The sequence below is a fragment of the Talpa europaea genome (assembly GCF_964194135.1).
Source record: "Talpa europaea genome assembly, chromosome: 16".
In the NCBI taxonomy this organism is placed as follows: domain Eukaryota; kingdom Metazoa; phylum Chordata; class Mammalia; order Eulipotyphla; family Talpidae; genus Talpa; species Talpa europaea.
In genome coordinates, this window is record NC_140084.1 from 50,677,267 (window position 1) to 50,703,343 (window position 26,077).

The following is a 26,077-nucleotide window of genomic DNA, read 5'->3' on the forward strand; positions in this document are numbered from 1 at the left end:
CGGGTCGCCCCCAGCTTTGAGCAGCAAGGAAAGCGTGTCCGACACTGGCCCCCAAGTTCCTATCGCCTGGTGACGCCCCCACCGCGCTGCCCGTCACCAGGGTCGCTGAGAAGCGTGGGCGCGCGGCTCCTCCTCCAGGGCGCCCTCCTCGATTGCTGCGCCAGCGACGGCCCCTCACCGGAGGATGCCCGAGGCGCGTCCCCAGGGCCGCCGGCGGGCGCGTGCCCGCGTGTCCTCGCGGCTGAGCGGCGCCAGGCCCTGAGCCCTAGGGGTGGCCTCCGCGGGGACCCCCGTCCTGGAGGCGGGGGGACTTCTGGGGCTGGGGGAGCGGCGGCAGCGGCCTGTGCACGGCCCGGGCCCGCGCGGGCAGCGTCCTCCGGCTGTACCAGTCCTCGGCCAGCAGCGCCGCCAGGAGCACCAGAAGCGCCGCGCCCAGGCCCATGCGGACCAGGTTGCCCTGCGTGTAGCGCAGCCGGGAGGGACCTGGGGAGGGACCTGGGGAGGATGGAGCCGTGAGGGGAGCCGCGTCTGCAACGGCCCGGCCCATCCGAGCGGCCCCCCTCGGTACCCCTGGTCTGCGCCCACCTCCTCCTAGGAGGCCCCTCCGCTCCTCGCCAAAGACCCTGGCCAGAGAAACCCAGCTCTGGACGCCGGTTGGAGCCCTCGAGACTCGGCCCCGCCAAGGGCTGCCCCAGGCTGCTCCGGGCAGTGCCTGTTAACCAGGAATCTCCTCTGACTGCGGAGATCATCTCAGCGCCCCACCGACCTCATCGCCCAGGCCCGAGTCGGGGCTGACCTGCCCCTCCCCTCCTGGCTACACCCCGGGACCGAGACCACAGAGCTGCAGCTTCTGCAGAGAGGAGTGAGCTCAGGGACCGGAAAGGGGGACCCGCGAGGATCCTTAACTCACCGGTTGGGGCCACGGACCCCTTCGGAGCGACAAGGACACTCCTAGAAGACTCTGGAAATCAGAGAGTGCAAAGGGGTGAGGCCGGCTGCCCCTGTTCCCCCGAAGCAGGGGCCTGGGGTGAATTCTGAGGCCGGGCGAGTGTGACCCTCCCATCAGGCGTCCAGGCCCTCCCTCCCCCTGCACGGGGCGTGGGCCCCAGGAAAGGACTGACACTCGGGGCGGGGCCGCCGCTGTTGAAGGAGCACAGCGCTCAAGTCACAGGTTGTCGGCGGCCAAGCGTTAGCGTGGGTGCTGAGCTGGGCCCACGGGGCAGCCCCCACGCTGGCGCTTCACCCTCGGCCACAGGGCCCGAGACTCCGGCTGCACGTGGAGACCCAGAGGCTGCAGCACGGAGGCGTGTCGGCCGAGCCGGGGACCCAGACTAGCAAGAGGCCTGCAGACAGGATGAGGCCCCCGGGGGCTGGCAGCACATGGGACACCCCACTGGGGGCCGGACTTTGAAGGGGGGGATGGGGACGAACAGCCCAGGGCCTTAAAGGAAAGCAGAGAAGGTTGGCGAGGGTCCGGGGTCTCCGCCGGGTTGTCCTCCCTGAGGGCAGGTGAGGCTTCCTCCAGAGAAAGGGGAACCGCAGCAGGAGGGAGCCCTGGGCGGCCCGTCCGGGCCTGTGCCCACATGGAACACAAGCACCACGCACAGGGAAGCACGGGGCGCACAGCCAAGCCTGAAGACAGGGGCAGTGGCCACGATGGTCCCCGCCCCACAGTCCTGTGAGGGGCCGCGTTACCCAGAGGGCTCCCCTGGCCCCAGCGCAGGCCACCCCCATCCGCTCTCATCTGCAAGCTACGGGCCTTGCTGGAAAGGGCCAGGCGGCTTTCTGGACCCACGGAAAACTGATCCGGGGTGCCGGGGAGTGCCCAGCCCAATGCGCACCTGTGGCGGAGGCCCTGCTTGTGACAGACATGTTCGGCTTCCTGGAGGCTTCTGGGAGCTCTGAGGAGGAGGGGGAGAAAGTGGATAATGTTGGCCCACCCGGCGGTCTTCGCCCTCCACATCCCTTCTCAGAAACCTGGGCTCCCTGGAGCCTCCACGCCTGTCCAGAAGAGGCAGGTCAGCCCCTTCGTGTGGACGGCTGTCTGTACTGAGGCACACCCATCGATGCAGCTGCTGGGCCGACGGTGACCCCACCCTGAGGCCTCGGAGCCGCTGGCAGCATCCAGGCAGCAACCACTCTCCGCCCCCACCCGCCCCTGACCTCCTTGAATCCTCACCCACATTGTGGTCGAACTCCCTAAGAGTGTGAATCCAGTCACGCTAGAGGGTGTGTTGAATCTCTTGGGATGCGACTCACACCTCAGTTTACACAGCAAGAAGTGAGTCAGCAGATTTCCCTGAGCTGAGAAAGAGCCTCAGCACACAGGAGGGGCCTCCTTGGCCAAGGCCACGACCTTGACCAAGGGCTTCCTAGAGTTTCGATGGGTATGCCAAAGAATTCCCTGAGGCCCTCAGCCTGCAAAATTACGCCCCTTGTTGACGGCGGTGGCTGCTTCTGAGGATGTGTTTATGGTGGAGCCATATTTGTTCTCTGCCATTTCTCTTCCTGGGAATTCCATTAGAAAAGGGATAGTACGTGCCGCGTGTGGAATACTATGCAGCCATAAAAAAGGAACAGGCTTGCTGCATGCCGCAACTTGAATGGCACTTGCGGGCATTATGCTGAGGGCAGGAAGGCAATCTCAAAGAGGCCCACACTCGTGGATCCATTTACAGACAAAATTCCCCAAAATGATAGAATTGACAGGCAGAAATAAGGGATTTTATAAAGCAAGTTTGTGAAAGAGATGGGTGAATTAAATGGCGAGATCTAAAGAAAAAAAAGAAATAGGAGGAGGCATCCGTGTATCTTCTACCCCAGATTGGGGGGGGAGCGACTCCAGAACTTACCTGGCACGGAGGCAGGAGGGTCTGTGGGCATCCGGACGGTGGGCACATCAGTAACTGAGGAAGCAGAAAGGAGAGAGTCTGTGCTGTCCGCCGTGGGCACTGTGGGTTAGCTGAGCAAAGACTATAACATTTCTGTGCCCCAGTTTCCTCAGCGGGAAAATGGGTCTGAAGCAGCTCAGTGTCTGGCCCTTGGTGGACGGCAACAGCTCAAGGGCTGATGGGCCGCCTACGGCGATGCCTGCCTGTCCCTTCTCCCGGGTCTCTGTGGCCACACTCTGCCTCTTTCCCGAAGGCAAACCGGCTCTCGTCTTCTAGGAAGTGGGGGAGCCAGGAGCAGCAGGATATGACACCCCGTACTGTGGAAGGGGGAGCTGAAGCAGCCAATCCCAGCCCCTCCACCTCCCACCGCCGGCAGCCACCCACCCACGTCCACCCCAGCCCCCACGCTGGCCTTGTCCACACTGGGGGGAGGCAGGCGGCCTCAGAAAGCTGGGGCAGGGGCGAGATGGATCCCCCCTGGAGCTTTCAGAAGGAACAGCCCAGGGGACACCCTCACTTTATCCCAAATGCCACCTGTTTGGGCTTCCGGCCTCCAGAACGGAAGGGAGTTGATGGACAAAGCCAGTGAGTTTGTGGGAGCTGAGGCCCACACCAGGCAGCCCCCCGCCCCGCCCTGCCCCCTCACCTGTGACCACGAGCCGCAGGGGGTCGCTGGGGGCCGACCACAGGTAGGGGCTGGCGCTGGAGAAGCTGTAGCAGCGGTAGGTCCCGCTGTGAGCCGCCGTCACCGTGACGAGGGGGAAGTCAGCCCGGTACCACTTCTCGGGTTTCTGGGCGGCTCTGGGGTCCCCCTCCTTGTACAGAGCAAACCGGTCGAAGCCATATTGGCTGTGACACTGCAGCGTCACGTCCCCTCCAGGGGACACCGCCGGGCTGGGCTTGGCCGAGAGCGCAGGCTTGTCATACACGCCTGGGGGAGAGGCTGTCACTGCCAGCGCCCCGGGGGGCCCTTCTCGAGGGCTGGGGCTCTCCGGGTCTCCCCACCCAGGGGACCCACTCTCCGCCACTTGCTCACAGCAGTGGCGGCCGGCCGCACCTTCGCTGCCGCTCAGGGGCTGCGTCATCCTGGACACACCCCCATGTCCAGGTCTGGGTCCTCCACTGTGAAGCGGGGACAACGGCTGGAGATGCTGAGGGCAGCTGGAGGCCGGGGTGGGCTGAGGGAGGGCGGCTCGGGCCCGCAGGGAGGGGCGCTGAGCCGGGGGGGGGGGGCAAGAAGGGAGAGACGGGGAGCAGAGACGGCCTGGGGCGGGGACCCGGGCCCCGGGGACAGGGAAGGGACACTTGAAGAGACAGAGGGGGGCAGCCGTGTGGCCTGTGTCTCAACGTGGGTTTTGGTTTCGCTCTCTTCCTCCCTGCCCTGCCCGGCCCGGGCGCCTCCCCTGGGGCCGTAGCCGTGGGCAGGCTTTGGGGCTCAGGAGCACCGCTTTGGGCCAGCCCTGCCCGTCCGGGCAGCCGCCCCCGAGGGGAGGGGTGACCGCGGGTGTCTCCCTAGAAACTGCTCTCTTCTCTCTCTTGCACACTCGCTGCACTCAACTCCTCTTCCACGGAGGCGCTCACGCCCGTGTTTACACGGCGGCCAGCAGGACCCACGTAGAGCAGGCGGATTTGGGGGTCCAGGGCCCCCTCACCCTGCCCGCGACCGGCGTAACCTACTTTCAGCTCTCACGCCCCGCGGAGGCGGCCGCTTGGGGGCCTTGCCGACCACGACAGCGTCAGCTCCGTCCCCACAGCCCCACACGTCAGCGCGGGGCCCTGTGTGTGTCGGGAGAGCGAGCGGCCCCCAGCCCGTCAGTGGGGAGGACAGTGCCGGTCAGGGGCGGCTGCCCCCGCGCCTCAGCCCAGGGCCGCGCCCCCCCCTTTTTGGAAGGAGCCTTAACAACCCCCTCCTCACGGGGGAGTGGGGGGTCCACTCAGCCCCGGTGAGGCCGGGGACTTTGGGGGTGCTTCCCGTCTGCAGCCCCCACCAAGCGCCCCGCAGCCACCCCGCCGGCGCCGCGTTACCCGTGGCCACGAGCTCCAGCTGGTCACTGGGCGGGGACCACCGCGAGCCGTCCTGGTAGGAGCAGCGGTAGCGGCCGGCGGCCTCCTGCGTCATGGCGGCCACGGCGAGGACCGCCTGGTCCTTGTAGGTGCTCGAGCGCAGCTTCTCCAGGCGGTACAAGGCCGCGCCCGGGGGGCCCTGACAGCGGAGCGTCACCGGCTGCCCCAGCGGCACGAACGGGCTGGGCAGCGCCTGCAGCGAGGGCTTGGGGAGCGCGCCTGCAAGGGACGGGACGGGCCGGTGGCTTCCCCCTGCGCTGCCCGCGGCCTGCCCAGCCCTCCCTCCCGCCCTCGGGCGCTGGACAGGGGGAGCCCCACCCCCACTCACCCTCAGGCACCGCGGTCGCCGGCCCCAGACACAGCCCTGGAAAGAAGGAAGGGAGGCGGCTGGCAGCGCGGGCGCCCGGGCACGCACCCGCATCCCTCGCCCCGGGCCCGCGCGGGAGTGAGGGGGACAGGGGGCCGCCCGCCCCGCTTCCCCTTCCACCTGAGCTAACTCCTCTCCGGTTAAAAGCCTCTCTCGGGTTGCCAGATAGAGCCCCAAAAAGCAGGACTCCCCGTTAAATTTGGATTTCAGAAAAACGGTGACTATTTTTCCGTGCACAGCACGTGCCCGAGAGGGGTGGCTTCAGCTTGTGCGTGCACTCGCCGCTCACCGGAAATTCAGTTGAAGTGGGCGCCTTGCCTTGTAGCAGGGAACCTCCTTCCTACACACACACACACACACACACACACACACACTCTCTTGCATGCACACACGCGCGCGCACACACACTCTCGCATGCACACACACGCGCACACACGACACGGAGACACATCCCGCCGGTCAGGAGCGAGCGAGCCAGGGGCACGCCCCATCCCCGCAGCTCAACTGTCCCTCCCGCTGGCCTCCGCGCCGCATATGGGCGGGCAGCCCCCCCTGGGCCCCATCAGGACAGCCCGAGGCCCCACCGCCGGTCCCTTGGCCGGAGGCCTTCAGCAGGCTCGAGACCTACCAACTGTTTCCACTGTACTGTGCGCAGCGGGCCTCGGCGCGCAGCGGGTGCCTCGCTGTATCTCGCCGCCGCCGCCACCCACCGCCTCCCCACCGCACGGCCCTGCGCGGGGACAGCCCCGAGACCTGCTCGCCCGGCTGATTGCAAGTCCACGCCGCATGTTGTTGGCAGCACCGGCTCCCAACTCAGCCTGCCCCGTCCCCAGCATCACCCTTCCCCGGCCCGGAGCCTCCTTTGCACCTGTTTCTACACGCACCCCATTCGGTGACACCCCAGAGAGCGCCTGCAGCACCCCTGGGCCCGCGTAGCCCGTCCAGCTGTGGCTAGCGGCAGCGGCGCATCTCTGCCCAGAACCACCAGCCATGCCAGCAACTAAGCTAAAATCTGTCCCCATGTCACTGCACCTGCACTTTCCGAAAGGCCGGGGCGGAGGGAGAGCTGAGGGGGGCCCGGCCCGTGACCCAGCCCTAAGCGGGAATCCTCCGAGGAAACCCTGCACCCCCCGGGATTCCGGTTCCCCACCTCCCTGTCGGGACGCCCTGGCCCCACGGCTCCTGCTGATGTCCGAGGCTACGGTTCTCTGCCCCGTGTGCCAGGACTCACCAAGGCAGAGCAGGGCGGGGAGGGACGGGGACATGGTTCCTCAGCCCGTCCTGAACACTGGGACGAGGAGAAGCGCGGGCACTGGGCAGAGACACCGGACATGACAAGCACAAGGCAGGCGCTCACCCCACGCCGCCTCGCAGCCCGGCCTTTCCTGATTGGGGCCCGCTGGGCGGGAACCACATCCCCAGCGGAATGACTTGCACACGAGCTCCGAGGAGCCCCACTATCTCCTGCCACCAGCCCCAAGTCACAGATCTGCCTGCTGGGGGGTGCCCATTCCCAGAGCTCTAAACTCCCTGACAGTCAGCGGGAACACACACATCAAAACTACCAGTGGGGCCTCCCCGGGGACACAGAGGTTATGTCTCAGCACTATGAAGCTGTTGGCAGCCACTGCAGCCTGAGTTCGATCCTGGCTGACCCACATGGTGCAGCAGACCTCTCCTGTCTCCCTGCTACTCCCCTCAGCAGCATATTCAGTGAATCCACCAGTTCTGCTCCCCACTCTGTCTCTGGTGAGTCCTGTCACCCCCGCACCTTTGGCTTGCACCCCAGTTCTTAAATGCATAAATAAATAAAACTAGGGCCTCCCTGGTGGTGCAGGCGGTTGAGCGTCACACTGTGAAGCTGTCTGCAGCCTATGCAGTGCGGGCTCAATCCCGGCTGGCCAGCGAGAATCCCACATGGCGAAGCAGACCTCTCGCCCGCTGCTCCCCTCAGCAGCGTATTTCATCAGTCTGCCTGTTTTGCTCCCCGCTTTGTCTCTGGTGGATCCTCTCACCCTCCCACGCATCTGGCCTGTACCCCAGTTCTTGTATAAAAATAAATCTTTAAAAAATAAATAAACCTAAAAATAACAAAAACTACAGAGATATTTCTTTTCACCTACAGGATGGCCGGCCCACTGGGACAAACAAGCTGAGGCCCAGCCACACAATGGCGTGTTACTGAGCCGTAAAGAGAAGGCCGTTCAGCAGCACTAGTCACACCGGCCAAGGCAGGTGATAACCGGTGCTGTGAGGATGTGGAGAAGTCAGACCCTTTGGGGTTGCTGGTGGTGATGCCATGGCAGCTGTGAGGACAGTATAGTGGTTCCTCAAAAATGAAAGAACCACCTCATGATCAGCAACTCCACCCTGGAGACAACCTCAAAAGAATGCAAAGCCGGGACTTCCTCCACCACGTGTACATCTGTGCTCACAGCAGCATGACTCAGCATTATTCCAGAGCCCAGACGCACAGACAACTCACTGGCCATTGATGGATGAAACAAACTGAGGTCCAGCCACACAATGGAATATTATACAGCCCTAAAAAGGAATGCCGCCCAGGAACACTATTCACAACAGCCAAGGCACATACACAACCCAGATGCGCAGAGGAGTGAATGAAGAAGTGTGTGCACACACACTGGATACTACCCAGCTATTAAAGGCCTTGCCGTTTGCAATAGCACAGACAGAACTGGAGATTACGCGCAGCAAAAAAAGTCGGAAAGCCGGACAACTGCTGGCAGTCTCACTCATGTGGAATGTAAATAAAGCAAACAAACTGACCAACATGACAAAATAACCTGTAGACTTTCAGAAAAATATGGTGGTCACCAGAGGGGGTGGAGGATGGGAGGAAGGGGGCCGTCCAAGAGGGGTGAACCCTGGTGGTGGGCAGAGCGGTATTGGCACATCCTGAGGTGTGAGGCTGTGCTCCCGAAACCGAGAGAGTGCTGCAAAGTAATGCTAAGTCAATAAAAATTTTGTTTTTTTTTTTTAAAGAGTGAAATTCTAACAGGCCACAACACAGATGGAGCCCGGAAGCAGGACAGCAAGTGCGGAGCCAGGCACAGAAGACCATACGATGCCACTTAGGTGCGCCGGACGGGCGGGGCAGAGACACAAAGCAGAAGGCGGTGCCGGGGCGGGGCGGGGCGGGGGTGAGGAGCTGTCTGATGGGAGAGTTTCTGTCCGGGCGACAAGAACGTCTGGGTACAGGCAGTGGAGACAGCATCTGATGTCATGAATTTAATGCCGCTGTGTTGCCCGCTGGTTGGGGGCTCAAATGATTGATGCCACACTGCGCGTTCAGCCAACTTTCTGATGTTCAAATGAAGAACCCCTGGCCTCACCGTCCGTGGCCCCTGGCCCACCGTGGCTGGGAGGAGGCGGCGTCCATGCCTGGGTGCTGAGTGGTCAGTTACCACAGGAGGGCTCAGCCCGGGCACAGCCTCCAAGCTCAACACAGCCAGGAAAGGGCAAAGTTAGTGCAACTGCCTCGGTCACTTTATTATAAAAACAAATTTTTCCCTAGGACCCAGCAGGCAACCACTTGAAACTCACTTCAAAACCAGAGCTGCAGGGAATTCTGCGGTGCTTACTGGCTCAGAACAAAGGGACCTTTGCAGCCCAAGCTTGGGCTTGTGAGGCTGCAGATTGCAAGTGTCTGCAAAGCCTTGTGCCAGATGCGCAGTCACCGGCCATGCCTTGGAGAGCTCACCCGCAGGGCGGATGCAACGAACAAGTCTGTCCCGTTAACAAAGTGGCCACGTCTCCTCCCTGCAGCCAGGGCTGCCACCACCTAGCTGGGTCGGCCCATCATGGCCACGGGACCTGTCCTGTGACTGGCCGGACTCGCTCTGTCCCTGCATCAGGAATGTCTTACTTTCTTTTTTTTTTTTTTAAGATTTATTTATTTATACAAGCACTGGGTACAGTCAGAAGCGCAGGAGGGAGAGAGAATCCACCAGAGCCAGAGCGGGGAGCAGAGCAGGCAGACTGACAAAGTACACTGCTGAGGGGAGCAGCGGGCGGCAGGCGAGGTCTGTCGCGCCATGTGGGACCCTCGCCCAGCGGCCGGGGATTGAACTGGCGCTGCAGAGGCTGCAGGCAGCTTCACAACCCAGTGCTCAACCGCTGCGCCACCGGGGAGGCCCAGGAATGCCTTACTTTCAAGGCTGAAACGCACTCCGTGGCATGGGAGGCCTGGCTTGCTCATCCCTTCATCCGCTGATGGACACGTGGGGGGCTGCGCCTCTGGACCTGTGTGATGAATGCTGCCAGAACAGGGTGAGAAGCAGCCCGGAAATCCTCTAAGGGTCACCTACCCGGTTCCCAGGTGACCTGGCAATCCCACTCTGGGGGTCCCGACTGAGCACTCAGCTTCTTACTGCTCTCCGCAGCCGTGCCTTGGGAGGCCGCGGCTCCTGAGCACCAGGCACACCTGCTGCTATGAAGATCCTCAGTGCAAGCGCGCCCTCTCCTGGCCACAGACAGGAGCCTCTGGCTAGACGGAGGGTGGGGAGGAGATTGGAGCCAGAGGCTTTTAGTCTTTATTTTCCTTTTTTCTCGAAATCTCCTCCTTTTCCCCTTCATCACCCAGGGCCCAAGAGGTGCCTCTCGCGACTCTTAACTCTTCTCTCACCAGAAAGCCACTGTCCTGGGCTGCGGCAAGGCCTTGCTTTGTCTGGATGGGGAGTGTATTTTGTTTTTGGACCACCTGGTGCTGGTTTTAGGGTCGGCGCCTGTCTCCCGTCTTCACAGTTTCTCTCACACTGTCACACCCACGTGGTGAAAGAGTTCCCAGGGGCTGCGGTATGACGTGGCCCATCTCCTCCCTGCCCGCACTCGAGCCCGAGTGTTCAGGGTGCCGCGGGGGCACTGCCCGGGATGCACCCTCCGCTCTGGCGCACCTGGACTTGACTTTATTTCAGTGACAGCCAGCAGGGGTCCCCTGTCGCTTCCATCATTGCCAACTGCTGCCTCGATTTACCCAGAAGCCTCCATTGTTACAGGAGATGGAGCCCGTGGGCCCAGAGCGCGGTTCCCAAGCTCAGCCGCTGCACGCACCCCGGCCTGGTTTCTCCCACCCCAGGGAAGTCTGCGTGTCAGGGGGCAGGCTGCCCTGCTCAGCAGCCCGAAGCTGCTTCACCCCAGTCCAGGCGGATGCTGGGCACCCAGCCCGGCGCGGGAACACCCCCAGGTACACTGCCACCCGCGCTCCCCCGCCCCGACGCGGACCCCGACCACCCACGTCATGGGCGCCTTCCCAGGTAATTTACAGAGCTGAGGAGGAGGTGGAGACGGGAGGACACTCAACGCCCCGCAGGGCCCAGGCTGCCCCCCTCCCCCACCAAGGGCTCTGGATGCTGGGCTCTCAGTCCCTCGCCTCTGGGCAACCCCGGGGACTGCACCTGAGCCCTGAGGGGCGGTGGCCTTCCCAGGAAACAGCTCCCCTCCTCGCGGCTCAGATGGCGCCTACGTGGGCCAAGGGGCCTCAGACCCTAACGTGCAAGAGAATAAGACAAATCTGGATTTTTTTTTTTTTTTTTGAGATTTGCTTTAGAGACACTGCAAAGAATGGAGGTTTATGGACAACCTTGAGCTGAGCTCCAAGGTCAGCTGGAGACTAAGACTGCGGAGGAGGGGCTTCCCCAGGAGGCGGGGGTGCACCAACAGATCCAAAGCCCGGCGCCTGAGGCCTCACACCCCCATGAACGAACAATCTCGTGACGCCGTCAAAGACCTCAGTCAAGTCCATTCTTTGCCCCTAACCCACTTCTCTGACTCTAAAATTTAACTCCCCTATACACAGCCCTGGGCCAAGACCTGTTGGCCTCATTTCCTTTCTTCACCCGGAGGTATGTTCATCTCCTACCCACCCCCCCAACACGTTTGCGGCCAAGCTGCATCACTGTCGGGGCCCGGGGCACGGCCGCTGCGGGGGCCTGTGGTGGCCCCCACCCCGAGGGCAGCAGGAAGCACGGGCGCCCCAGCACCCTTCGCGCTCAGCTTGTCGGCCTGCGGCTCCTTCCCAACCTGGGCTTCGTGGCTTTGGGGTTTTCATCTCTTGAGAAGCTGGGTTTCCACAGCCACTTCAAAGCCTCGAGGCAGTCAGCCGGGGTGATGTCGACGTGGGGGTTGGGGTTTCTCGGTTTTGTCAGGGAAGCAGATGTTGGGGTGAGCGTCGGTGGCTAGAACCAGCCACAAGCCACAGGCCCACGTCCACAAAACACACATCCTGTGTGGCCACCCGCCGGGGCTGGGCCCCCACTCCTTTCGATAAACCTCTAGACCCCAAAATGGGCAGGCTCCAGAATGAGACTTTGGATTCTAACTCTTCTCCCTAAGATACCCCAAGTTAAAAAAACAAAAAGCGTGCTGGGGTGTTAGCGACTGAACCCCTCATTTCTGTGACGGCCCCAGCGAGGGAGGGAGGGGGAAGAGACGTGCTAACAGCCGAGGAGTCAGGCTCCGAAATGAGATAGCAGGGAAGGCAGACTGGTGTCCCGCCCCCCCCAAAACGCCCACATCCTCAGCCTTGACACCACGAATGTGCGACTGTCCGGCCTGGGGATCAGGTGAGCAGACGGGACAGCTGCTATGGGCCGTCGCCCCAGGTGGAGCTGATCCCGGACGCTCAGGGTGAGCTGACGGAACCCGGGGGTCCTGAAACATGACAGGCTCGAGAGAAGTCTCGCGCATTCCAGCCACGCGGTGCCCGCAGGGAGCGGCTTCTCCCCGGAACCTCCAGAGGGAACAGCCAGCTACACCTCGAGTTCAGCCCGCGGAGACCCTACCTGGGGCTGGTCTCCAGAGCACTGCGGCAGCAAATCCACCGACGCACCCGAGCGCACAGCCAGGGCTGGGGCCGGCAGCGGGGACACGCCGGGCCCAGCGACGCGGTGACCCGGATGCCAGCCCTGAAGCCAAGTCAAGGAGGGAGTGGCAGGTCTTGTGTCACACTCACCTGCCCACTCCTCAGAGTGGGAAGACGAGGCACCCACAAACCAGAGAAGGCGGGGCACAGACAGTGGGCGCAAAGGCCTCTACCAGGAGGGCGGGCAGAGATGCGTGGAGGAGGGAAGCTCTGTGCCCCTCCCCAGCCAGCTGTGTCTTGATCGTCTCCACCAGAGGGCTGAGTGACGGCCATCGCCAGCTACGGGGAGGACAAGACGCTCTCGCGGCCTGCTGGGCGGCCCTGTGGTGCCCTCAGCAAGCGCCTGACCTGGACGTAACCACGAGGACGGGACCACCCAGTGGGGGCAAGATGGGGGCGCTCCCCGAGGAGCCCACTTCACCACACACTCTGCTCCCTTTGCAGGAGACTGGGGAGGGGGCACGATGAGACCTGGGATGGGTCCTGGGTCAGGAAAAAGGGGGTCGCCTTTTGCTGTAAGGACACCGTGGAGGGCAGACGGGAAGCACCTGAAGCGGCTTTGTGACCCCATGTTACTTCCATTTGTAAAAACGTCTCATTTGAAAAGAAAGGTGGTCACTACTGACAGGCGTGTCTGCAGAGATCAGGCCTCGGCCAGTGATGTTTCTTGCCTTGATGGCCGCGCTGTGGCCATGGGAGCCACCCCGGGAGATCCACACACGCCCCAGAGAACCACGGCTCGGAGGGAAGCCCAGACACCACACTGGCACAGCTGCCCCCGACTTGTTTCCCTGCGCCCCACCACGTGAGCGCATCCACACGCGCAAGCGGCCACGCAGCGTGGCAGCCGTCTGGCCAGAAGCGGCGGCCTCCACCTCCCCATGGCCTGGTGACGGGTGACCGGCCCGAAGCCAGCATTTCCCACCAGCCGCGGCCTCATAACACCGGACGTCCACACTGCAGCATCACGCCAGAAGCACTGCTCAGAACACACGCCCGCGGACACACGCGTGACGGGATGACGGACAGATGGATGGACGGAAGGACAGACAGGTGGAAGGATGGCTGACAGGATGGACAGATGGAAGGGTAGACAGGAGGACAGACAGATGGACGGACAGACAGACAGGTGGACGGGTGGATGGAAGGCTGGACAGAAGGACGGATCGGCAGACGGATGGATGTGGGCAGGACAGACAGACGGGCTGCTGATAAGCACAGGACACCCTGAAGGCGGACAGATCTGTACAGGCAGGACAGAGCCCGGAGAGCGATGCCGTGGCGGGTGGAGGGGAGGCTGGAGGCCCACAGACACAGCACCCAGTGAGGCACGGCAGTCCCTGCGGAGCACAGGTGCGTAGGGCACCCTGACCCGGCCTCCTGGGGGGTGGGCAGGGCTACTCCTTATTTCTAAGAGCAGCTCCCTCACATCCGGGCACCGCACGCCCCCCCCACCCCAGGGCACCTGCTACCCCCTCCCCCTCTGGGAGCCTCAGTTCTGCCGTGAGATTTCTAGGGTTTCTTTCAAATATTAGTATTTTTTCACATTAAAACACTTTTTATCTTGATTACTGAGCTTCCTGGCGCCTGGGCTGAGCACCAAGCCCGGCGGGAGCACAGTCCCCCTTCATCCAGTGTTCCCTGGAAAGGCGGCAGCCCCCTCCACCTTGGGGCGGCAGCAGAGGACACTCACACCCAGGGCTTCCTAGCAGGACAAGATGCGGTGTTCTGGGGGCTCCCTGCATCTCCTGCCCTGCCAGAGGGGAGCCTGGGAGCTCTGACTAGGCTGCAGGGCCGGTTTCCAGTCTCTGATTTCAGTCCCACAGGGCCTGGAGGAGTCTACCCGCGGCAGGGGTGAGTCAGTCTCTCCCCAGTGACCCTCCCCTACAGGGCAGGCCAGCTCACAAGCCACCGTCCCCAAGCCCAGGGAGCATCTCCACTTCTCGAGGTTCCGGGGCAGATTCCGCCGCGGCGTCCGAACACAGGCTGGCGCAGTGCACCTGCTGCCCATGCCACCTGGAGCCCCAGCCACGGGGCGGCGCCAACAGCACCCCTGGGAGACAGGCCTTGTGCTGCAGGTTCGCTCCGGCCTCCACGCCTGCCCCTGGGTCACTTGCGGGCCAGCCGTGCCTCCACAGAGGACACCCCAGACTCCAAGCCCACCAGGCGGGCGCTTTCAGCCCAAAGCCTCCGGGCTACCTCTTCGTCCTCGGCCTCAGGAGCAGGAGACTTCTCTCTGAATCCATCGAAGTACTTCCCCGAAACACCCTCCAGTTCCTCTGCCACGGCCAGGTACGTGCTAGGCTGGGCGGCCAGCTCGGGGCTCTTGACCAGCAGCCAGAAGATGGGGCCTGCAAGCAGCCCAGAGCATTCAGTGCACACACATTCAGAGAGGAGGGCAGGGGGCGCTCGCTGGGACAGGAGGTGCCCCAGAGTCCCACAGAGCACCCCCCAGGCTGAGCCCCTGGGTTCCCTCCACCCAGAGTTCCCTTCCCTGGTCCTGCCCAGCCAAACCCCTCAGGACACTGGGACCAGCCACGAAGCCACCTCCACCAGGAAGTCCCCCCCAGCTTTTCCCAGGTAAATGGAAGCTCTCCCTCCTCCCCATCATGGCTGAGTCCTCACCCTGACCCATCCTGCTTTGAAAAATCCTTTTATTTACTACTTATATCCTGGACACCTAGCACCCACCCACCGTTTTCCAGGATTTAAATACCAGTCACCTATCCATCCTCCTTAAATCTGGACAAGGCCCTTTTAAAGGCAGTCACATCGCATCCTCCCAGGGACTGTGAGGTGTGGACGACCAGCCTCTTTTGCAGATGAGGCAGCCAAGGCTCAGAAAGGAAGAGGTTGTTCCCACTAGCCCAGCCAGCTGGGAGGAAGCTGGTTTGACTTTGAGCACGGCCAGCTCTGTGGCCGCCCCCCAAGCCCCCAGGCATAGGTGCTCATCACTCAAAGCCTGGGCTCTGGTATTGTTTCCTGGAGCTATTCTGAGGCTGCAGGGCCAGGTGAACTCGGAGAGGGGCTCCCCCTCAGCCCCAGGACAGCCGGGAGGGGCAAAGCAGAGCCCCGGGCAGTCCCTCATTATGGTGTCAGTTTTAAGAGGGCGAAAGGTGGCCCAGAGAGCAACCCAAAGCGGCTGCAATAAAACATGATTTCTGGGTGTAGCTGTGAGGGTGCGACCCAAACAGACTGAGCGGAGGAGATCTGCTCTCCCATGTGCTGGGCCCGCAATCAGGTGCCGGCGGCGGGAGGAAGCAGGAGCAGGAGGGGCACGCTCACTCCACCTGAGAGGACACCGTCTCCTCCCACCCTCTGTCTCCTCCCACCCTCCGTCTTAGGTCTTAGGGCCGGAGCAGGGGCGCCAGCATCAGCTCCGCTGGTTCTCGGGCTTTGGGGTTTGGGCTCGAACTACACCACCTGCTTCCCTGGGCCGCCAGCACGCAGAAGCGTCCTAGTCTCCATGAATGCGGGAGCCATTGCTTGGAACCCCCTCTCTGGACACACGCACACTCACACACTGTTGGCTCTGCTCCTCAAGCCCTAATGCCCAAGGGAGGGCCCCGGGCTCCCGGCAGGGATGGCAGGGGTTTGGCCGAGGTGCTCTGGGCCAGGAGGACTCACCGAGAGTGAAGCTGGAGAAGGCAGAGCTGTGCATGCCGGTGTGCCTGCCCAGCTCCGTCCGGGCCACGCCGGGATGCAGGGCATTCACGGTCACACCTGTGCCTGGGCAGACAATGGGGGTGGGGGGCACCAAGCTCATGTCTCACCCAAGCTCCAGGGCGCCACGTCCTGTGCTATTTCCCATTCTGAATCCACATGGTGCCCCTGCTCAGAACCTCCGTGTCAGAGCTCCCGTCTGGCGAGGCGGCCGAGTGCAAACCCCTGGAGGACTGGAGAAGCCAGGCCCTGGGCTGCCCTACCCAGGCCCACGGCAGTGGTCAGGGTCTAGACGGGCTCAGTGTCAGCCCAAGGACAGGGAGGCGGGCCCACGCTTATCCTGGCCCTGGAGGACGCCGGGCACAGCCCTGACTGCCCACTAGAGGCCAGACCAGCCGCCGGGATGAAGCTGACACCAGGGGCCATCGGACACGGTGCTGGGAGCTGCTGGGGGAACCACATCGCCCACCTCCTATGAAGGGGGCTGGAGACCCAGGGACCCGCCAGAAACAGCCGGTCTAAGAAGCCACAGGCACCGGTTATCCGAGAACTGAGAGAACTGATGACGGGTTTTCAGCCCGAGACAGAGCCAGTTTCCTCGCACTTGCCAGCGCCTCGGGGACCAGTCACGTAGCCAAGAACAGCTCGGCTCTGTGAGCACTAGTCCACTCTCCAACCACTGACCTCACCTTCCTCTTCCGCCCGTAAAAAAATTCTGGTTTCTTTGTCCCTCCTGGGGGGCACAATTTAAGTTTCCCACTGGAATCTGTGAACCCCAAGTTACATTCTTCCAGCCCATATAAGAGCACTTGGCGTTTGAAATGGCCCCCTGAATTATTAGGTGAACACCCCCACCCCCACTCGCTGGAAACATAGCCCCAATGTCTCCAGTGGGGCCAAAGGCCCCCTGGGGGTGAGAAGCAGCCGCCATGACAGCCCTGGCGCAGGGCATCAAAGGCGTGCACCCCCGAGGAGGCAGAGTGGGGCATCGGAGTAGGCGGAGGGGGGGTCACCTTGCAGCCGCCGGCTCAGCTCCCTGGTGAACAGCACGACGGCCAGCTTGCTCTGGCAGTAGGCGGCCTTGGTGTCGTACTTGCGCTTCTCCCAGTTCAAGTCCTCAAAGTCCATGTGGCCGGCCACGTGGGCCAGGGAGGAGACATTGATGATCCGCGCCGGGGCCGAGCCTTTCAGCTTGCCCAGGAGCAGGTTGGTCAGAAGGAAGTGACCTGGATGGAGAGAGACAGAGGGGACCTCTACTCAACCCCGCCCCGCTCCTAGGGCCCTGCTGAGGACGCGGCTCCCGCTACCCTCCAGCAGCCGTTCTCCACAGGGGCCGGCGCAGCCCCAGGGGGTGCTGGGCAAGGTTTGGGGGCCACGCTGGGCATCACAACTAGAGGGACAAGAGGGGCTACCTCCACCTGTGGGTGAAGGTCAGGGACGCTGCTCGAGGTCCCACAATGCCCGGGCCGGCCCTAACCACCAGCCCCAAACGTCACCCCCGCAATAACCCTGTGACGTCACTTGTCGCCACAAACGCTTTCTTATTTCTTCTTCAGCAATGGAACAGCTGTGCACAAGACCGCCCAGGGAAACACCCCATGCAGCTGCAAATGGCCACATGCCCGAGCCCCAGCTAGTGGACACAAGTGACAGCAACGTGCATGACAGGTGGATTTCTACTCAACCCACAAGATCCGCGGGCCCGGCCTCACCATCCCCCCAGAACATGTTAGAGTCCACCCTCCCGTCTCTCAGATGGTGGCCTTATTTGAAGAGAGGGTGCTTTTCTAACCGACTGAAATAGGCTTTATTTACAATCATCTCCCCAGTGTAGCATTATCATTTAGAAATGCATAATGATCGTGTCTCGGGGTCTGTTAAGAGAAAAACAGTATGTGAACATTTTTTCATGGTAGAGATCACTGAGTGTTATGAAGTTCTTTGGGTCCCACTGGAGACAGGCCCTCAGGGAGGTGAGCGAGGAAATAAGGTCCTTGGGGTGGGCCTTACCCAGCGCCCACTCCCCCGGCACACGATAACAGAGCTCCAGCATCTTTAAGGGGACAGCTGGCCGGGACACGGAAAGACAGAGACTGAAGGGCAGAGGGGCGGGACTGCAGGGCCGACACAAGACGGCGTCAGAGGGCTCCGTGCGGCCGAAGACCCGTAGACTAAGACTAAGGATGGACAACAAGACAGAAGGCCAGAGGCTGACACAGGACCTGTGGGGCCGATGGAGCCTTCCTGCAGTGAATAGGCAACCCCGGTTTCCTGCGTGGGGAGCAGAGAGGTCTCCCCTCCTCCCCAGGCCAACACCACACCCACGCCCGTGGCCTCACCCAGGTAGTTGACACCAAACTGCATCTCGAAGCCATCCTCGGTGGTCCAGTGAGGGCAGCGCATGACGGCCGCGTTGTTGACCAGGATGTGCACCTGCTCCTCCTCTGGAAGACGGGGACAGACACAGCCGGGCTGAGCGACCAGCGCCACAGGCAGGGTCCACACCTGCACCGGCCACACAGTCACGTCCACACTTCATGCACGGTGTGTACAAAGTGCGGATGCACACACGCATCCTGTGTGATGTGCAGTCCACAGAGCGTTCCAGACAGTACACGGACAACACAGCGGGCGGAACAGCACAGTGAACGCATGGGGACACACACATCATTGGTGCATGGCTGACAGGAGTTTAGATACTGTGTGTAACGTGACTACATCACAGGATACGCATCATGCATGATTGTGTAGTATGTGTAGCACAGAGCGTGAACATATGTGTACGGTATGACCGTACAGTGCATGGAGGTTACACAGAGTACACACACAGTACGCCCCTCCAGCATGCACACTGTGTGTGTTAGAGAGCACAGACAGTATAAACAGAGTCCTATGGCCGCAGTACAGGTGGAGGCACAGTAGTATCCATACAGAATACTGATTGTGCTGCACAGTCCGCAGTTTATACACAGCCGTGGAACACCTCACAGTACACCGAACGTGTAGAACAGCAGTGTGCATATTGCATATGACCACAATATCGTGTGTGTACAGCGTGACTATACCCTGGGGCGTGCACAGTGCAATGTGTGCGGGGTGTGACTGCCCAGTACCCACAGTAGAGACTGCACAGCACAGCTCCCCGCGGGCCACGGCTGGGCCTGAGGGCCACCCGCCAGCCATGCCCCGGCTCCCGGCCTCACCCACCGGTGCTCAGACCCTGCGCCCAGAGCCCCGCCCGAGCGCCCACCTTCGATGATCCTCCTTGCAAACTCTCGGATGGACTTGAGCGAGGCCAGGTCCAGGTGCCTGGCATTGACGCGGTGATTCAGGGTCTCCCCACGGATGTGCCTCGCCGCCGCCTCACACTTCTCCAGGTCTCGGCAGGCCAGGATGATGTTGCCCCCTGGAAGCCCGGGCAGCAGGCGTGTAAGAACGTGAACACAAAATGAGATCCAGCCCTCAGTGGGCAGATCTCAACATCTCAGGCACGTGGAGGGCAGTGTGCTGCCCACGGGGCCCTGCCTCGATGGCCCTCGGTATGGGGAAGCCTGACCCGTCATCACGCTCTGTGACGGCTACGCCACGACAAGGCCGCCAAGCAGTGCCATCGCCTTTCTCAGAACACGTGCCACCCCTCTGCACTGCGTGAGGACACGCGCCCACGGACACGAACGCGCACGGCAGCGCCACTCACAGCCCAGGGGCGGAAGGGACCCAACCGCCATCGGCGGATGAATGTATAAACCAGACACGGAAAACATGGTCTGCCCACATGGTGGAGTATTACTCGGCCATGAAAAGGAGGGCGGCACTGACCGGGCGTGTCATGGATGAAGCTCTACGACAGTGAAAGAACCCGACACAGACCGTGTCCTGTGTGACCCTAGTTATACAGAATGCCCAGCACAGGCAAATGCACAGAAGGCAAATTACTGGTTCCCTGGGGGAGCTGGGATGTTGGGGGTGATGGCCACACAAAAAATAGGCAGCATTGCAGGGTGAGGAAAATTCTCCGAAACTGAGAGGGGCGATGATTACCAACCCGGTGGGAATCCTGAGCATCGTGAAGGGGACGCCTTAGGTGCTGTGTGAATCTGCTTAATACAGGTGTTGACAAGAGAAACTCAGACAAGTAAGAACAGGGAACAGGACTGCGGGAGGGCGGGAGGGAACAAGGCTGATGGTGGATCCGAGGCTTACCCCACCCACCTCTGGCCCCAGCTGCCTCATACATCGCACCCCTAGGTCGGTCCAAATCAGACTCCCCGGACCCCTGAATGTGTCCATCCTGCCCCGGCAGCCTGGCCTGCAGGATGGGGGGGGGGGGGTCTGCCCAACTTCGTTCTTATCTGGGAAAAGACCGGGGCCCCCTCCCAGAGGGAAATGCCGTGGGTTGTAGGGGCCAGGGGCTGGCGTCACAGCCCCCCATGGCCCTGGCCCCAGGGCAGACGGGCAGCTCAGGCCCACACCAGCAGGGACCCTGCCTCCTGGCCCCCAGCCCGACAGGCACACAGAAACTGTCTCCCGCAGCCTTCGCTCCGGCCCACTGACAGCTGCTCTGGGCGCCCAGGGCCCAACCCAGAAGCCTGGCCCCGCGCTCTCCTGCCTCACCCCCCAGACAAAATCCCCCACACCTCCAAAAGCTCTGTCTGCCCCGGGAGCCCCGGGCTTTGCTCCAGGGCCGGTCCATCCCTGAGGAGCAGACCCAAATCAGACACGCCACAAAAGCCTGACCCAGGCCCAGGGCAGGTCCGGCCCAGCCTCCAACCCACCCACCGGCCTCACCTCTCCTGGCCAGCTCCAGGGCCGTGTGCTTCCCGATGCCCGTGTTGGCGCCCGTCACGATGACCGTCTTCCCGGGGATGGTGGCCTTGCTGGGGCAGGCCCCGCCGGCCACGTAGTCCCTGCAAGGCATAAGGCACCGTCAGCCCCACCTGCCCCGCAGACAACAAAGACCACACCAGGTGTGGCTCCACAGGCGCAGTCCTCGCAGCTGGCGGGGGCACCGGACGTGACCGCGGGCATCTCGCCAGGCCCCACCACACCTCTCCAGGTCTGCTGTGACCACACCACCGGGCTCCACCACAAGCGTGACTCCGCTCCACAGCTTGGCCTGGCGCGGCCTCTAGGAGACACCGAGGCCAGTGTGTCAGCCACCGGGTCCAGGCAAGGCACCCTTTGCAGCCACACCTGGCTGGCAGCTCCTTCCTCCACTTCCCAAGCCAGCGGCTGGCCCCCAATCTGTCACCCCCGCCCGCGGCCTCCCTCTTCTCCAGAGCCCTGTGATGACACCTCTCGGCTGGAACATGCAGGCCATCGCCCACCCAAGGTCCAGACATCTACCAAGACATGTCATGGCTGAGGACTGGGCCAGCACAGCTGTGGCACCACCGTGCTCCCACAGCACCCACATCCTCAATGCGACATCAGGACAGCCACCCAGTCCATGGGGGACGATGGACACAGGCACCCCCACTCGAGAGAAGGGCAGCCCGGCCACCCAGGCTAATTTTAGCTAAATTATCAAAGAAGAACCACCCCTCCCCACCGCCCCCACGGTGTCAGGTATCTTTGGAGCCTCCAGTTTTATCCTGCCAGCTGTCGCACGTTATTTATTTGGGTTCGCTTTGTCAGACCGGAAAGGCAACCACATGAATAAAAATGAAAACGGTCAAAATAAAAACCATGGCCACCTAGGACAAGAATTGTTGATTTCTAGAGCTTTCCCCAAAAGCGAGTTAATATTTAGAGAGCAGGGAAACCGAACAGTAATGAGTCAGAGATTTACAGTCTTGTCTTCCTTCCCTTAACAAATAATAAAAGTACGTGAACACTTGCTGGAACTCTAGCCCACCCGCTAACGAGCTGCTGTGCGAACAGCACTCAGCCCGATGTCAGTAACCACACACAGAAAAAGAACATCACCACACATCAGGTACTTGGGTACGGGGACCCGAAAGGACAGTGAAAAGGGAAAACATCTCCATTTTTGCAAGAAGTTTTACTGGGCAGGGCTGTTATAGACTATTTGGTGGCTGGGTGTTTGTTTGTTTGGTTTTTTTTTCTTTTTTTAAATTGAATTTGAACTAGCCTAGGAGTCAGCAAACTTTTTCTGTAAAGGGCCTGGTGGTGAGCCTTTCCAAGCTGGGGTGTTCTCTGTCCCAGCAAATCAACTCTGCCAATAAGGCAGTGAAGCAGCCACAGGAAATTGGACGGGGTTGTGTCTCAATACAACTTCATTTACAGAAGCAGGAAGCCAACCAGATGGGGCCTCCACAGCCACAGTTTGCAGATCCACCAGGATTTCGCTGAGAATTCTGAGCATACCCAGCCTAGGTGAGCTTCCTCTGTGTAAGTCAGGAAGATAACACATGTGAAGATCTGGAATCAAGACAGAGGAAGTGCCTGGGACAGCCCAGCGCATAGTAGGTGCTCAAGAATCACTACTGCCCACCCCCACCCCCACCCTCCAAGAAGTGCACAGAGGAAGTCAGGGACAGGCCCGCTAAGCCTATGAAAGATAGGACCAGCTTTACCATGACCAAAGACAGGCAAATTTAAAGGAAATAGTGTTCTTTCCCTTTTGATCAAATTTGGAAAGCGGTTCTTTTGTTTTTGTTTTTTTTTTTAAGGGGCAGGGCGGGCAGGGTGGGGGGTGATGCTAGAGATGTAAAGACATGAGCAGTTTATTCAGGGACTAACAGGAGAGTCAGGTCCATCTTTCAGGTTGGTGATTTCACCTCAGGCCCCAAACCACAAGCATGTGCATGCCTCCGGGGCCACCTCCAGGCAGTTACCCTAAAGGGCCCGTAGGGTCACTAGGTGCTACCCCTAACTGCAGAAAGAAGCAAACCCACAAGCTGGGCGAGAAGGGCCAGCCTGTAGCCACAACCAGCAGGATGCAGCGGCCTTTCTGTGCATTGGGTATCCTCCCCGGGTTCTCCGCAAAGGGGGCAGGACCAGCGGAGGGAGAGACACAGAAAGACAAACGTCTACGCAGACACCACGGCAGCTCCCACCTTCCACCCACCGGGCTGCACAGTCCCATCTGATCCTTGAAGGTCGCCGAGCGGCGGGCGTGCATTCCCTCGCAGCTCCCAGCGCGTGGGGCGGGATCAACAGGATCTGAATTAATTCAAAGTCCAAAACGCTCACACAGGCCGGAGCCAGGCTCTTCCCGGGGTGACCTTGGCCGTGACCTGCCCTCCCCGAGCCCGGGTGCGCGCCCGCAGTCCCGCGGCGCGGCTGGCGCGCGAGCGGGGGACCCGGCCGGCGGGGGGCGGGCGCCCCGACTGCCCGCGCCCCCGGGCCGCGGCCCTCCGACCCCCCCCACCGCGGCCGCGGGGCCGGCGCCTACTCACTTGAGGAGCACGCCGCCGCCCAGCGCCGTGCCCAGCACGGACAGCGGCAGGAGGTAGCGGCTCATGGCCGGCCCGGCTGCCCGCAGACCCGCCGCCCGCGGCGCCCGGAGCTGGGGGGCCCGACCCACGTGCGGGCAGCGCCGAGCCGGGCGCCCGCGGGGCTTCCGGGAATGGGCGGGGCCGGTCGCCGGGGGCGGGGCTGGCCGGGACGGAGCCTATGGGGACGCGCCGCAGCGCTGAGGCGGCTGGGAATGGTAGTTCGCGCCGCGGGGCGGGGCCTCGGCGCGGGGCGGGGCGGGGCCTGCGCGCCCCTGGGTGACGTCACTCCGCTTGGCTATATAAACCGCCGCGCGCCGAGGGCTCCGCGCTGCAGTGCAGCCTCCCGGCGGCGGCGCTCTCGCCCTCCTGGGCGCCCCCGGCACTGCCTTCTCGTAGACTTTATGGGGGAATCTGAGAATTTCTGTGATCAGAAACAAGGTCTACTAGCCTGGGGTTCCCAACTCCTTGGGGTCCCCAGGGGGGAGGGTCCCCGGGCCCGAGGGAGGAGCTGGCTTGGCCTCTCCGGCCCTGCCCCCCGTAACTCGGGCGCAGCGGCGGCCCAGCGAGCCAGCGCCCCTGCCCAGCTCCTCGCTTCTCTCCGGCCGGCCCGCCCCGCGCAGTCTCTCTCAGAGTCCCTCAGGCTCGCTGCGCCTCCTTGGGCTCCCGGCCCCCGCGGCGAAGCCGGCTCCTTGGAGCCCCAGCCTGGTCCGCACACCTGCCCCCAGAGACCCGCCTAGTCCACACCCCAAGGCTGCAGGAGTGGGCGGCCCATCTCGGGGCCTGAGCTGCGGCGGAGGGCGCTGGGCAGGGAGGGCAGCTGGCGCCCGGGAAGCCCTCACCATCTCACGTGCCCAAACGACCCACCTCCCCGTTAAATAAACAGCCTCTGTCTTGTGCATCAAAAAAATAAAACTCAGTGAGCTGGCGATCCTAGTCCTAGGTGGCCACCAAAAGAAATCCAAGTGCGTTTCCAGAGAAAGGCAAGTTCTGGAGTGACGGAGACCACTGAGGCAGCTGTAAGGAGGTGCCACACACCCGGGCGGCGTACAGCAATAGAAACGTCTGGCCTCCCAGTCTCAGAGGCTGGGGTCCCCGGTCAGGTGTCCTCAGAGGTGGGGCCCTTCCGAGGCCACCAGGGAGAATCTGTCCCTGCCTCTCCCCTCGCTCCTGGTGGTTTGCTGGCAACCTTTGGGGTTCCTGGGCATGTGGATGCATCACCCTGATCTCTGCCTTCATCTTCACCTGGTGTTCCAGGGTGTGCGGCTCACTACTCCAGCACGACCCCATCCTAACTAATCCCATCCACTCTGCCTTTGTCAAATTCATCAACATGTTCACTTGAAAACAGTGGATTTTATCACACGTAAATGATACTATAACAAAGTTTACTAGACAGAAAAAAAGACCTGGAAAGACTTCTATCATTTCCTTTTGGAGATTATTGGATGCAAATAACTCATCTGACTCGGTGACAAACTCCAGTTTGTCAGCAATGGACACACATACTTGAGAATTCTTATGGAGTGAAGAATGTCTGACTCATCGTTTCCAAATGTCCCAAGAGGCTTTTGAACACTGATTTGACAAAAAATCTGATGTCATGCTTTGTAAACATAGAAAGAAATGTGTTCCCTTTGGTTTCGCAGACTTGCAAAATTTAATGATTGGGTTTCTTTTCTTGGAAGGTGCAAGTCTTGTCTCTGCAGTACCCTCAAAACTGAGCTCTGTGTGCCCTCCTGGCCACAGGGCACCCAAGGGGAGCCCCACAGCCCAAGGACCAGGGTCTATGATTGGAGACTCTGCCCAGGGCTGAGGGAGACTTCCCACTTGAACAAGGCAGCTGGCAAGAGATGTGGTTGAAAAGAAAATACCCAACCCAAACATTACTACCAGCTACTGTTTACTGAGGACTTGGCATGTGCCAAGTATTTAATCTACACAACAAACCAAAGGGTTTGTTGGGGGAGGTGTAGCTAGTGTGGCTGGGTCTGGGAGACACATCTCCTTCCTGCAATTCTGGGAGCTCAGGGCTCCAGGTCCACAGCAGGGGCAGAGCGTTGGGCAGGAGAAGGCACACTGGAGGCTGTAGATAGAGAAGTCCAGGCATGGACGGTGCAGATCTTGTTGGGAATCCTGCTCCACCGCTTCTTAAAAGTGTGCTGAGCAGGGACTTCCCCTCTCCCCACTCATAGCAGAAAAGCAGGCATGGGCAATATGCAGACCCACGCGCGTAGCTGTGTCCTGGTACACTTTATTTACAAAAACAAGCAGGAGGTCACAGCAGCTAGCAGCCTCTGTCGCTGGGTTTGGGAGGATGACCTGAACTGATTCACCACAAGGACTTACCCCATGGTAAAGTGCCAGAACACAGCAGACTGCTCTGGTTGTTGCAGGATGATGCATGCAGCTTCCTCTCTCTGAGCACCTCCCACTTGGTTCCCAGACACACCTGCGGTGCTTAGAATAGCTCTTTGGACTCCAGGCAGACAAAGCATCCTTTAGCACAGTGATGTGCTTAGGAAGCGCTGGTAGGCACTGGGTGCTGTCCCAGGTGCTGAGGCAACACTTGCGCAGAGCCCTGGCTTGTAGACCCATCTCTCTCCTCACCCCTCTACGCTGACCGATGAGAACATGTAAACAGTCTGAAACCCTCCACTCTGGTCTAGCCGTGAGAGTGAAGCCACCTGCATAGGTATAAAGTCAGAGCATTTTTATCCTTTTCTGTGAAGGAGTCACCCAGGAACCTGATGCCTGTGGGTAGAACAGTCTTTCAGCCCCCACTGATGACCAAAGAGCCTCTAAAGAA

General features: G+C 61.3%; 2 protein-coding genes across 3 annotated transcripts; both read right to left on the reverse strand.

The window, feature by feature from the left end:
• Positions 1-265: 265 nt before the first annotated feature.
• On the reverse strand, positions 266-6,587 carry GP6 (glycoprotein VI platelet; the record flags this gene model as incomplete). The annotated part of the gene is made up of 8 exons (XM_084257049.1): positions 266-495; positions 911-961; positions 1,842-1,901; positions 2,853-2,906; positions 3,210-3,313; positions 3,426-3,822; positions 4,917-5,174; positions 6,554-6,587. The coding sequence occupies 8 exons, from the start codon at positions 6,585-6,587 to the stop codon at positions 266-268; spliced, it is 1,188 nt and encodes a 395-aa protein (XP_084113175.1).
• Positions 6,588-13,936: 7,349 nt separating this feature from the next.
• On the reverse strand, positions 13,937-23,297 carry RDH13 (retinol dehydrogenase 13; the record flags this gene model as incomplete). Of its 2 annotated transcripts, XM_084257728.1 has the most annotated exons (7): positions 13,937-14,556; positions 15,833-15,934; positions 16,882-17,094; positions 18,208-18,312; positions 19,119-19,274; positions 20,657-20,775; positions 23,233-23,297. In XM_084257728.1, the coding sequence occupies 7 exons, from the start codon at positions 23,295-23,297 to the stop codon at positions 14,315-14,317; spliced, it is 1,002 nt and encodes a 333-aa protein (XP_084113854.1). In that variant the 3' UTR covers positions 13,937-14,314. The 2 variants fall into 2 exon arrangements, with proteins under 2 accessions (XP_084113854.1, XP_084113855.1); XM_084257729.1 differs by lacking the exon at positions 18,208-18,312.
• Between the last annotated feature and the right edge of the window lie 2,780 nt (positions 23,298-26,077).